This window comes from Vanacampus margaritifer, chromosome 9, assembly GCF_051991255.1.
Source record: "Vanacampus margaritifer isolate UIUO_Vmar chromosome 9, RoL_Vmar_1.0, whole genome shotgun sequence".
NCBI classification, from domain to species: Eukaryota; Metazoa; Chordata; class Actinopteri; order Syngnathiformes; family Syngnathidae; genus Vanacampus; species Vanacampus margaritifer.
The window spans coordinates 28,452,363-28,464,850 of NC_135440.1; the positions used below are offsets into that span (position 1 = coordinate 28,452,363).

The 12,488-nt window shown below is 51.8% G+C and overlaps 2 protein-coding genes across 7 annotated transcripts; both read right to left on the reverse strand.

Annotated features, from left to right (window-relative positions):
- Window positions 1-225: 225 nt before the first annotated feature.
- tmem116 (transmembrane protein 116) lies at window positions 226-4,046 on the reverse strand. Of its 2 annotated transcripts, XM_077576578.1 has the most exons (12): window positions 3,474-4,046; window positions 3,311-3,357; window positions 2,844-2,910; window positions 2,652-2,777; window positions 2,402-2,500; window positions 2,096-2,145; window positions 1,934-2,020; window positions 1,714-1,843; window positions 1,263-1,407; window positions 930-1,012; window positions 614-845; window positions 226-439 (listed from the first exon to the last, which is right to left on the reverse strand). In XM_077576578.1, exons 1-12 carry the CDS (start codon window positions 3,507-3,509, stop codon window positions 435-437), a joined length of 1,107 nt encoding a protein of 368 aa, XP_077432704.1. In that variant the 5' UTR covers window positions 3,510-4,046; the 3' UTR covers window positions 226-434. The 2 variants fall into 2 exon arrangements, with proteins under 2 accessions (XP_077432704.1, XP_077432703.1); XM_077576577.1 differs by having other exon boundaries at window positions 226-845.
- A 151-nt stretch (window positions 4,047-4,197) lies between these two features.
- On the reverse strand, window positions 4,198-11,899 carry LOC144058232 (uncharacterized). Of its 5 annotated transcripts, none has more exons than XM_077576569.1 (8): window positions 11,386-11,899; window positions 9,953-10,019; window positions 8,005-8,351; window positions 7,385-7,663; window positions 6,540-6,597; window positions 6,044-6,415; window positions 5,108-5,242; window positions 4,198-5,038 (listed from the first exon to the last, which is right to left on the reverse strand). In XM_077576569.1, the coding sequence occupies exons 2-8, from the start codon at window positions 10,014-10,016 to the stop codon at window positions 4,248-4,250; spliced, it is 2,046 nt and encodes a 681-aa protein (XP_077432695.1). In that variant the 5' UTR covers window positions 10,017-10,019; window positions 11,386-11,899; the 3' UTR covers window positions 4,198-4,247. The 5 variants fall into 5 exon arrangements, with proteins under 5 accessions (XP_077432695.1, XP_077432696.1, XP_077432699.1 ...); XM_077576570.1 differs by having other exon boundaries at window positions 9,953-10,026; XM_077576573.1 differs by lacking the exon at window positions 11,386-11,899 and adding an exon at window positions 11,103-11,376.
- Window positions 11,900-12,488: the final 589 nt, after the last annotated feature.

Below are 12,488 nucleotides of genomic sequence, written 5' to 3' on the forward strand. Positions count from 1 at the left end.
GTGCCGCATTTGTTTGGCGGCAAAATGAAGGCGTAGAGATTATGTCAGAGACACGTGAACGTCGGCAGCCGAGGCGGCCATGTTGTTTTTTATACAACTCAGGCTGTCATTCTTTCACACTTAACTCTGCGCGCACGTGCTCATTAGCGCTGTGGGAAGAGGGAGGGGGGGGGGGGGGGGGGTTATTTGTCTGTCACAGCGCCAATAGGAAGTTTTTTGTTGTCCTGGCAAGGAGGGGGCGGTGGTTGTTTGCTCAGTTGGCATCGCACGTGGGGACATGAGGCACATTGTAATGGTTCCACTGGCGACGGCAACTGCGAAGCTCCTTTCCAAACCTCGACAGGTCACGACGACACGCAACTTGTCCACTCATCGGATGATCGATGAGTCGCCCATGAATCGATGGAGTCGAACCCTCTTGTAAGGCGACGTCATTACACTACGCGCAAACAAAATCGGCAATCACCCGGAGGGCGTTTTGACAAATGCTAAGAAAATAGAAAAGCGCTTTGAGATACGAGTGAGCCGACTATCCCTCAAGATCCCATTTTTGGCGAAATTTTCAACGGCGAAATGAGCACTGAGTCGACTCAAATAAGCCAGAAATCCTCACCCAAAAAAGAGGCTTCAAGCGCTTCCATGCCACGCCCAGCTGACGTTGATGGGGGATTGGGGGGGGGGGTCTCGGGTCTCCAAGTGCTGTAGCTCTTCGTCGACATCTTCTGCACTCGCAGCAGCGGCGTCTGCGTGTCGGCATCGCGCCACGCCAAAGTGCGTCCTGGTGGGCGACGCCCACACGCCAGCGCGGCCAAATGGAGGATGCCCGGCGACGCTGATGTGATGGCCTGACGCACGCACGCGCACATACACACAGGTGAAGTTTAGGCGCCAGAAGTCACGTGACTGCGATGTTGGCGAAGGCGGCCCACCTGCGTGACATATAAGACCACAACGGACACGCCCCCCAGGTCCAACGATGACGTCATCGCATTCAAGGCCACCAATGACGCCGCTGATGAAACAACATCAACGACTGACGTGAGGTTGTTGCAGTTCACCGGCGGGTTCTGCCAGTTCAAACGCCAGCCAGGACGTGGCAGCCATTTTGCATTCGCACAACGGCAGACCACAAAATGGAGGATGTGCGCTCCGTCATGCGCTCAAATTTCAAATCAGAAATCACTTTTTCAAAACGCAACTTCAATCTATCCCAAACGCGTCTTCACTGTTAGGATATGCAAATGAGCCACATGAAGACTCACTTGGTGCCCAGCAGAGGGCAAAGGTGAGCGAGTACGCCAGCATCCGCAAGTCCAGTGCCCGCAGTGACGCCCGCTGCTGGTCGCCAAGGTAACCGTGTGCCGTCACCGCAAGGCGGTACACCTGACGAGATTTTCCCATCAGCACCTGCGGCGGGCGAGAGGAACTGCGTGTTTGCCAGTGGCAGCGTGTCATGCTAGCAGTTGACTGTTAGCATGGCATGCGTGTCACGTGATATGTAAGGATGTCACATGACTAAAGCAGAACATTGTCAATTGCGTCAATGAACATGTCAGCGCATCACATGTTGTGCTCGCCCATCGTGTCGTCATGTGAAGCTTGCGTGTCAGCATTATTATGTAACATCTCCTAACATGTGACGTGTTAGCATGTCGCACGAGGAGTTGCCGTGTAGCACGACATTAGCACGGCGTGTGACGTGACATCACTCACCGTGATGCTCACAAGCGTGAAGACGAAGGTGGCGAGGAAGATGGCGGCGCAGTATCCGCGCAGCAGGCGGCAGCCTCTGATTGGTCGCTCTGAGGTGACAGGAAGCACGCCGACGGGCATCAGCAGGCATCTGCCGCAGCGTGTGCACAACACGGTAAAAACACATTAGCCGCACGCGCAGGTGCGACGAGGCCGACCGCACGCGCTTCCTCCTCCTCACCTGTAGGCGTCACTGCAGTTGGCCACGCAGCCGCCGCTCACGGGTCCTTGGATGAAGACAGGCGCCATCAGGAGGGGCGGAGCCACACTGAGCCAGCGCACAAGGTCAGCCCATCACTTGACAGGTTGACACACGCTAACGTGCTCATGAGCGCAAACTCACCTGGAAAGCAACGCCGTCGAGATGGCGCTCCAGATGGCTCGCTTGGAAATCTGCAGCGGAAAAACAAAACAAAATGGACGCCGGCAACAAGCGACGTTCTCGTTATTACGCTTGCATCAAGACGACAGCATGACGACCGACCGACGACCGCTGGCGAGCATTTCTGCACTTTGAAAAGGATGCAAATCGCTGGCACGGATGCAACGAAGCCCTTCGACTTGTTGTCGTTATGCGCGTTTGTCTTTAGCGGCAACAAAGTTGAAGTCGGTGGCCGGCAAAGCCAACACAACTTTGTGTGTGTGCTACCTGAGCAGGAAGCTGTTGAGGGTCTCGCCAAAAGTTGAGGCGCAGCCGAGCGTTCCAGACGTAGTTGAGTGTGTAGAAGAAGGACGCCGTGCACACGACCTGACACACACACACACACACACACGTGTCAGGCGGACAACAATGTGACACTTCCTGTGCCAGACACTCAACAAAACATTTGGGTCACTCGGGTTTTTGGTGGTGGTGCTGCCTGACTGGGACACGCACACGCACGTGTCGTGGTTCCAACCTGGCGCGCCGCATGCCACCGGTACCAGGCAAGGGCGCCGGCGCGGCGTGCAAGTAGAGCGCCCCCTAGCAGGCCGCAGAGTGCGAGCAGCAGGTCGGACAGGGCCAGCAGGAAGATCGCTCGCAGCTGCAAGCACACCACGGTCACGTCAGCGATCGGACCCGGGTCGCGGTTTCCACCCCCGACACTCACCTCGGACGTGGCCCCGCCCAAACGCTGTGATGTCACACAGGTGAGGACGGAGGCGGAGCCCAGGGCGCTGCAATGACAGAGGAGGCAGGATTAGTGACGATGCCGCAACACGATCACGACACGATTCTCGAACCCATCGGAAACTAATGACAACAGTGATTCTCAGTGGCTCCCTCTAGTGGTACGTCAAATAATCGCGCCGTCGTCGTCTCTGATGGACTCAACCTTTTTAGTATTTTTATGTAGGTACTCCCCCCCCCCCGCCCCCCCCATACATTTTAAATGATTCCTGATTCACAGAGCTAATGTTTAACTGCATCATGTTACTCTTAATTATTTCGAAAATATTTATTCTTTATTCTCTTTATCCTGTTGTATTTGAAAGGTTTTGCTTTCGTAAAAAACAATGAGCGTCTTATGATCGCAATATCGGAACCGCAGCAATCGTCACAAAAATCCAAAGTCACCTGATGAGAGCTGTGACTACGTGGATCCACGGCAGCGCGCTCAGAACCTGCACACGCACGCACACACACACACACACGGGAACGATCAGAACCGAACCCTCGCCTGCGCTTTCTTTCGTCATGTCGTCAATCAAGAGCAAAGCCCCGCCCACCAGCAGCCTACCTGCGTCCACTCGTGCCTTCCGGTCGTGTTGTGCATGCTGCCGGTCGCTGGGTTCGGCGAGCGCGGCCTATTTATGTTTTCTACAGCCAGTGGCCACGCCCACAAGAGGAGGCCAAGCGTCCTGCCTGCCAGAGCCTTCTCCCCCCATCAACCCCCCTTCCAAAAATGAATGGATGGAGCCTGCAGTACGCGGACAAGGTTAGAGTTGAGCTTCAAGTTCAGGTTTGGAGTTTCCAGGTCGGGTTTCAAGCCAGGAAAGCGTTTTATGCTTTCCTGGCTTGGCAAGACTTTCAAATCAGGGCTCAAGTCAAGGTTGGTCGCAATTTGCAAATTCAGTGCATGACGTCATCACAACTCGTTTCAAATCGTTCATTCAAGCCAATTTCTTTTCCTCACGTTACATAAACACAAACATGACATTCAACACTCAACAAAAAAGGATTTTTCTCTCTTGCTGGCTACAACAAATTCTAAAGGACAACAAATTGGAAGATGTGCCGGTCATTCATTGCGGGCGGCAAGAAACTTCTTTGTTCGTTGCATGTGCTTTGGGATGCTTTAGTGAATTTTATCGCATAGATGGATGTTGATCTTGAAAAAGAAAAAGAAAAAGAAAAAGAAAAAGAAAAAGAAAAAGGCAGTAGGCCTTCAAGCCTCCAAAACCAAAACAAAGTCAGACGAGATTTGACATTCTTGTTGATCCAAAACAAAAGCGACACAAAAATGCTGCAGAGCCGATGAATTTTATTCAAGATAACGAACGTTTGAGGCGCGTCACTGGCGTTCTTTGCCACTCGTCTCCTTGTCATCCACGCCGGCCGTCGCCACGACAACGTCATCCACGCCGGCCGTCGCCGCAACAACGTCATCCACGCCGGCCGTCGCCGCAACAACGTCATCCACGCCGGCCGTCGCCGCGACAACGTCATCCACGCCGGCCGTCGCGGCGCCGTGGACCTCGGCGGGCGCGGCGGCGACTTGGGCGCCCTCCTGCGCGCCCTCCTGCGCCTGGTGCCTCTTGACGTGCTTGCGGAAGGCGCGCGCCCCGCTGAAGTTCTTGCGGCAGAGGCGGCAGAAGTAAGGCCGGCTGGCGTCGTGCACGTCCACGTGGTAGCTGAGCTCCAGCGGGCGGCTGAAGGCCTTTTGGCACACGGGGCAGTGGAAGCGCACGCCCGAGTGCACCAGCATGTGGCTCTTGAGGGAGGCGGCCTGCTTGAAGGTTTTGGCGCACACCTGGCAGGCGAAGGGCCGCTCGTCGCCGTGCAGCCGCTGGTGGCGGCGCAGCGCGCTGGAGAAGGTGAAGGTCTTGGCGCAGAGCGGGCAGGCGTAGGGCTTCTCGCCCGTGTGGATGCGCCGGTGCTCCTTCAGGTGCACCTGCTGCGTGAAGGTCTTGTTGCAGGTGGCGCACTGGAAGGGGCGCTCGCCCGAGTGGATGCGCAGGTGCTTCTGCAGCGCCGACGCCTTGAAGCAGTCGCGGCCGCAAACCGGGCACACCGAGCCGCGTTTGTCCTCACCGGACGGCTGTGCCGCCGCCGCCGCCGTCGTTGTGGTGGTGCCGTCTGATTCTGACAAAAGTGATGAAGACAAAAGATGACAAACCACCAAGAAAGATTCATCAAAACAAAACATCTTACGTATGAGGGCGGCGTTCCAGTCCTCTTCTTCGCCGTCAGAGTTGATGAGACCGTTGACCGCCTCGTCCTCCCGCTGCTCCTGGTTGCCACGGTTACCGGCCAGCCGCAGCTCTTTGGAAAGCTCCTCCTCCTCCTGAGGATGACATCATCATCAAGATGGCCGACCATCCAGCAAACGCCAACGATTCCAAAGACGGACGATTATCGTTTCCCGTTAAACGTTTCGGCTCCATCATTTTTTAATCAAATCTCACATAAGTGAGCACACCCCTGATATTTGTGCAGGATTTCACGAGAGCCAACACAAACAAAGTGAGTGGTCACGTGCGGCTTATTGAACAGCGTCCATCGACCGTTCCCTCCAAATACTGCACAGCCGTTCACCGATAAAACGCCGGCAACAAAAGTGAGAACACCCCCAAGTGAAACGGTGTCAATATTTTGCTTGTCGTTCATCTGGGACGGCGGCCATGTGGACCAATTGGACGCCGTGTGCACGGTATGTCCTGAGCGCCGGCCAGCAGGCTGACTCCGCCCCCGACCAATCCTTTTGGAGCGCTGCAGCGACGTCTCTTTTTCAAAAGCAACCCGACGACGTCGTGCCGGGCACGTGCACTCGACTTCTTTGAGGGAAAATAGCACACGCCGGGTGCCCATGTTGGACATTTTCACTTAGGGGTGTACTCACTTTTGTTGCCAGGGGCTGAGCTATCAATAAATGCTCCAATACGAGCGTATGACTTTTTATTTTCAGTGTGAGCAACAAATATCTGCTGACTTTTGTGAGATTCGTCATTTCAGGCCGAGCGTTTTCAAGCGTGATGTGAAAATGCCGACCTGCTGTTTGGGTTCCTGGGAACGAGTGAACGCTTTTGAAGGCGAGGGCATTTTCCGGACCTTCCGGTCCATTGAAGACTTGCGCTTGAGTGAGCCCCACCTGAGGTTTCGTGTCTCCGCCCTCGGCGTGGGTCCGCGCGGCGGCGGGTACGGCGAGCAGGTCCAGAGGGTCGTGGCGCTGGTGCGTCTTGACGTGCTTGCGCAGCTCGTAAGGCCTGAGGAAGCATTTGTGGCAGACGTGGCAGCGGTGCGGCCGTTCGGCCACGTGGATCTTCTCGTGGGCTTTCAGGTTGGTGGCGTTGGCAAAACTCTTGCCGCACACCGAGCAGGCGTGCAGCCGCGTGGCGGCGTGGACCTCCAGGTGCTCCTTCAGCTTGTACGGCCTGGAGAAGACGCGAGCGCACAGCTGGCACTCGTGGACCTTCTTCTTCTTCTTCGTCGTCGTCGTCTTGAGGCGGGGCGAACCGTGGGCTGCAGACGGAACAAAGGGTTGGACGGCGCTCAGCCTCAAAATGTGCCACGCCAACAATCACGGGTTCAAACTGGGCTGATTTGAATCCGGTACGGCTCATTTGCATGTTTTTCATTCTGTCACCTGGTGATGAAGAGTCGTCTTGTGAACGTTCCTCTTCCTCGCCGCCCTGCTCGTCATCCTGTCGGCATGGCGATGTCACTTTAGATATGTTCAAAAGCGTACGCACATCAACTCCGCATGTCAGTGCGTCCGCCATATTGGATGTGGCCCATCTGTCACCTACAACTTGATGCCTTTCGTTCTAGGGCTGCTCGATTATGGGAAAAATTATTAGCACGATTATTTTGGCAATAATTGAAATCTGTGGCGCCGCAACACTGACAATAAGTTTTGGTATTGAAAAAAAAAACGTGGAAAAAGCTGCACTGACATTGTAACAAGCATTGGCATTGTAAAAGGTTGTATTGAAATATAAAATGAAGACATTAAAAAAAAATTCTTTAAACATATTTTTTTGTCTTATGATGTCTTTTTCAATGCCAATCTGCATATTTAGTTTTTTTCGGGTGTCACAGGTTTTCAGTTTGACTTATTGGCAGCGTTTTAATGTTGGGGGGGCTTTTCAGGAGAGGAGAGAGAAGAGTGCGCCCTCTGTTGGCTAAAGGCAAAACTCATGGATGCAAGTTCACCAGGAACTCCTAAAGCGCCAGGAAGCCACAAGGTTATATGTGGATGTAGAAGTTACGCCATGTTTGAAATGACTTTATGCATCATGTCATGCTAATTTAGCTAACATGCTAAGTGGTTTACGACAGCAACATTAACATTGAAGCCACAAGGCTATATGTAGAAAAAACAGATTTACAGCGAGTTTGCCGCCGTTTACGCCACAGCAGCTCGCTAGCGAGCAACGCCACATCCAATATGGCGTCCGGGTGACAGCTCCACAGTCTGTAGCGACTCACCATGGCGTCTTCCAGATGTTTCTGCAGATGCTTGCGCAGCAGGCCCGGCCGGTTGAAGCTCTTGCTGCACACGGAGCACGGGTGCGGCTTGCGGCCCGTGTGCAGCCGGGCGTGGTCGCGGAAGGCCGACGGCGTGGTGAACACCTTGCGGCACACGGCGCAGGTGTAGGCGTCGCCTGAGTGCGTGCGCTGGTGCTCCGAGCGGCCCGCCGTGGAGGCGAAGCGCTTGGGGCACAGCGCGCAGGCGTACGGGCGCTCGCCCGTGTGCACGCGCTCGTGCTGAGCAAAAAATACAAAAACGACGACCTGATTTCAAGTCAGTGAAGTGACACAATTTCAACAGGAAGTGACCCCAAAGTGGCCTAAACTTAACAGGAAGTGGCACGATTTCAACAGGAAGTGACCCGAAAGTGGCCTAAACTTAACAGGACGTGACACAACTTAAACAGGAAGTGACCCGAAAGTGGCCTAAACTTAACAGGAAGTGGCACGATTTCAACAGGAAGTGACCCGAAAGTGGCCTAAACTTAACAGGACGTGACACAACTTAAACAGGAAGTGACCCAAAAGTGACCTGATTTCTGATTTTTGAATTGTTGCTGCATTTGGCGAATGCGAACCTGCAGGAGGTATCGTCGCTGCAGGAAGGCCCGGCCGCACTGCTGACACACGTGCTGCTTGTGGGGGGCGTGGCGCAGGCGGTGGCGGTGCAGGCAGCCCAGCTGGGCGTAGCGGGCGCCGCAGTCCTGGCAGGCGTACGGCTTCTCGCCCGTGTGCACGCGCTGGTGCACCTTAACGTTGATCTTCTTGCTGAAGCATTTGCCGCACACGGGGCAGGCGTGCGGCTTCTCGCCAAAGTGCGCTGCCATGTGGTCCGACAGGCGCGACGGGCACGTGAAGTCGCGCTCGCACAGCGTGCAGTGGTGCCGCCGCTTGGAAGGCGCCGCCATCGCCACCGACACCTCACCTGCGGGGAAAACACGCACGCACGCACGCTGTGATCTCTTCACTCACGCAAACGCCACTTTGTCGTTTAGTGAAAGAAAAAGAAAGCCACAAGTTGCACACAGGCACCCTCTAGAGGCAAATAAAAGAATTACTGCTTCAGTACAGTTTTTGAACTTTTGCATTGAAATGTTTGGTTTTACATTTTCGAATTAGTTTAAGAAAACATTTCATCTCCAGTACAATTATTGAAGTTATTTTGAAAGCTTTGCTTATAAAAGCTTGACAAGTCAAGTCATCTTCATTTGGAGTTTTCTTTTCTCTTGACGTACATTTTGTTGTGGTTTTACATTTTGACCTCTTTAGTTGCTCTTCAAATTGCAAAGGCAGGAACGAAACCTCTCTCCTTGCTTGTTGATGAACATTTCGGCCTACTTTGCTACTGGACTGAACGATCAGTTGACGATGATTGCGCAACTCGCAGGCCAACGTATTTGGGGTAAAAAGTTAGCAAAGGCCTTCATCGTTCCTGCAAATGTTCCCCAAAATGTCCCCGAAAAATCCCTTGTGGTGATTGGCCAGTCAGGAAGGAGTGGATGACGGACGCGGCAGCCCGTTACACGAGCCATCCTGCCGGTCAAAGTTGGTGGGAAAAGATGGCGGCGGTGGCGAAAGGCCAGACAATCTCAAAGTGTGCGACGCCGGCTCTTCCTCGTGCGCCTCAAAAGAAGAACTGCCTTATGGGGTAGATGCTACCGACTTCCGGGTTTTACACTTCAGCGCCGCTTCCGGCCACTGCTGGCCGCGTTCCAACACCGGCACCCCCACCGCTGCACCCTCGCTCATCGGCGGGAGGGCGTCTCGGCTATCCGAAATGCTTCCGACACTGAGACACTCGCAGCCGTCGCAAACCGGAAACGGAAACAACGTTGATGGGTGAAAACTCAGAAGTCCCGCCTCCTCCGTGGCAGTTAGTCCACTGGTGTTCAATTGTGACTTCTCTCTACTCTTAGCTCTTAAGACTTTTTTTTTTTTTCATAATAGTTTGACTTTCTTGCTGTAAACCTTGCGGTGTTGTTTTGTGCTCATGTCAAAACTTTTGTCATGCGATTGAATATTTTGCCTGACTTGTGCGGGCCGTGTGGGTTCCGTCTGGGCCGGCGTGATTGGTCATCTGTCTCTCATGTGTGCCCAGCGTCTGGCTGGCGACCAGTTGAGGGCGCAGTCCGCCCCAAATCATTTGGCAAGCGGCTCCAGCAGATGGAGAGCGTGTCGAAAACGGCTGGACGGTGAAATCTTTCCACTTAAGTGATGTCAAATTTTGTGACGTTTTCCACAGAAAATGCGGACTTCATTCTTGGAAAAATAACATCTTTTTTCCGGTCACTTTCGAAAGCGCACCTTTGCCTTGTGTTTTTGAAGAAGACTTGGTAGCTGGAGAGCCAATCATTGATTTTGTGTTGCCACCTGATGTGAAAAGTTTGAGAAGCGCTGTGATCGCCTCATGACAACCCGGCGGCACGACAGAAAGGCGGCGGCACGACAGAACGCCGGCGGCACGACAGAAGGCCGGCAGCACGACAGAACGCCGGCGGCGCGGCAACGGAAGGATTGCCAACATACCTTCAGCCAGCAAATCAGCAAGCTTGCTGTCTTCTGCTTGCTCGTCCATTTTGTTTTCATTCATCTTCTCCACTCGGAGAAAAAAACAAAAACAAATCCAAATGAATAGCAGTCACAATATTTCATCAACAACAAATGATTGAACCAGGAGATGATCGGGATTTTTTGTTTTCACATTTCCAATTGCGATTATTTCCACCATTTTTAAATGCCAGTTTTAAAGCATCAGTGCTGAAAAGTAAAGAAACAAGAAAGCACTTCAACATTTTAAAAAATGAAAAAGATGAACTAGAAAAATATTTCAAATAAAAAATGCACGTAAGACCGTGGAGAAAAGATAGCAAATGCTGATGACGACGATGATGATGAAGATGATGATGATGATGATGATGTGAATTGGAGCAGCAGAGGAGCGCTTGCTGCCTTCTGAAAGGCTGGGAAATAGATATTATATTTAAACTACTTTGTTTGTTTGTCTAATACAATCCTAGATTTGAATATTGTGCTTTAAAAAAAAAAGGCGTAACAAACGCCGGTAGGCAAATTATGGCTAAATCCAAGACAAGTCAGGTTGTATTTGTCGAAAAGAAAGCGAACGTTTAATGCTACACGCGAGCTGCATTCAAGGCAAAGCCCACAGATGACATATTTGCCAATCATGTGTGATTTGTGAATATGAAGGTGACATCAACAGTCCTGATGATGTGCCGACGATCAGCCAAAATCATTCACCGGACGCCTCATTTCGAACTTTCTATTATTTTGGAAGAATTCCAATTTTGTGTTGCCGGGCCACTTCGTTTGTTTTCACACACAAGACGAACTTTTTTTTTCATGCATGCATGCACCAAACAAACAAAAAGAATCCAATGTTTTGCTGACATTATATGTCTATTTTTTTGTTTTGTTTTCTGCGGTAGACGGTCGAAATTTGGAGTTGAAGGGAGCTAACGCTAGCCAAAGGCGGCTAATACACAAACCGCAGCTCGAGGAAGCTCAAGCTTGTAAAAACGACCTCGGAAGCCCAAAAACTGCTTCTCCACTCAGGACGGCCATCTAGCAGGACTTATTCGGAGCAACAACCAAATAAAATAAAATTAAATTAAATAGCGTATTTCTAAAGCTAATGGAAGCTAACAGTAGCTACTACCTGAGGACGGGCAGCGGTTGATTAAATGCAGTTGATACGTGTGCGTTTTTTAAGGCTCATTAAAGCCGAAGACCGCCAATAAAAGTGAATTTTAAGTCAATATGAATTTTCCGTGCGAGTGATGGCTGCATCCAACACACACTCGGAGGGACGCTAACATGAGCTAGTTCGGCTAACGGCGACGTGACGTGTCGTGTCAGTACGCCAGAAGAAAAAGAAGGGAAAAAGCTGCAAGTCTGCGGCGAACTCACGATTCGAAATGCGTTCAAGGTTGAACAATTACCTTGACAAGCAGCTCAGCGTCCGTGGAAGAAGAAAAAAATGTGTTGGCGTCGTGTCAACAGATCGTCAACCGCCACGCGCGCGCACGCGCACACACACACTCACACACAGACACGATTTGGCTTGCGCAACAACGCACGCGCGTTCTAGCTTGCTCACGCACGCGCGCACACAGAAATGAAGCATTCGATATATCAGTGGTTCTCGAACCCCGGTCCTCGAGTACTCCGATCCAGCCTGCTTTCCATGTCTCCCTCAGCCAACACAGCTGAGGGTCGTTATCAGGCTTCATGCAGAGCTTGCGGATTACAGACGCTCCCCAACTTACGAACGAGTTACGTTCCGAGCGATCGTTCGTAAGGTGAATTTGTTCGTAAGTTGCTTCAGTGCTATATTTTGTATTATAATTGATGTTTAAAGAGAATACGTACAGTACTGTACTACGTATGTTAGAGAGAGAGCGAGAGACACACGCAGTATGTACATGTACGTAATAAGATCAATAAAATGAAGTTGAACTTACTTTTGGAAGATGTACTCGATGCTTAAGGATTTGATGGAGGAGGAAGAGGAGCATTTTATATCATCGTCGCTGGAATGGGCTTCAAAAGTTGCTTCCTCCTCCGTAACTTCAATGTAGGAAGAAGTTGAGGGTCGCGGAGAAGAAGAATGAGGGTTGATGAGTATCTTCCTTGGAGGAGCGATCTAACGACGATTGCACACTTTTCTTCTTTTTTCATCATAAATGATGCGGTAGCACCGTATGGCATCATTCAATTGATTTGCAACCTTTGTGCAACGTTCAATATTTGGGTCTTGCTGCTGGAAGAGTACGATGGCTTTATCTATGAGCGACGGGCGTTTCTTCTTCTTCCTCCTCCTCGACACGTTGCTGAGCCTCCAATGCTGGGTGAGCTCTCACAGCGCCAAGCGTCGCTATTAGCGGCGGAAAGAAGCACTACTCGCAAAAAGGTGCGCAATACAAAATCCAACTTACAGCATCTCTTTCCCAACATTTACTCGAATGTTCGTAAGTAGGGGAGCGTCTGTATCTGATGTTTTGAAACAGCTGTGTGAGCTGAAGGAGACATGGAAATCGGGGTA

What these genes read in the sequence shown, in the direction of transcription:
- LOC144058232 (XM_077576569.1), bottom strand. Translation starts at nt 10,016, where the DNA reads ATGAATGAAAACAAAATGGACGAGCAAGCAGAAGACAGCAAGCTTGCT. An exon ending in AACATCTGGAAGACGCCATG is followed by an intron (nt 6,598 to 7,384) that starts GTGAGTCGCTAC and finishes CCATGCCGACAG; the next exon opens with GATGACGAGCAGGGCGGCGA. An exon ending in AGACGACTCTTCATCACCAG is followed by an intron (nt 6,416 to 6,539) that starts GTGACAGAATGA and finishes TTCCGTCTGCAG; the next exon opens with CCCACGGTTCGCCCCGCCTC.
- tmem116 (XM_077576577.1), bottom strand. Translation starts at nt 3,509, where the DNA reads ATGCACAACACGACCGGAAGGCACGAGTGGACGCAG. An exon ending in GGTGGCATGCGGCGCGCCAG is followed by an intron (nt 2,501 to 2,651) that starts GTTGGAACCACG and finishes TGTGTGTGTCAG; the next exon opens with GTCGTGTGCACGGCGTCCTT. An exon ending in AACTGCAGTGACGCCTACAG is followed by an intron (nt 1,844 to 1,933) that starts GTGAGGAGGAGG and finishes ACGCTGCGGCAG; the next exon opens with ATGCCTGCTGATGCCCGTCG.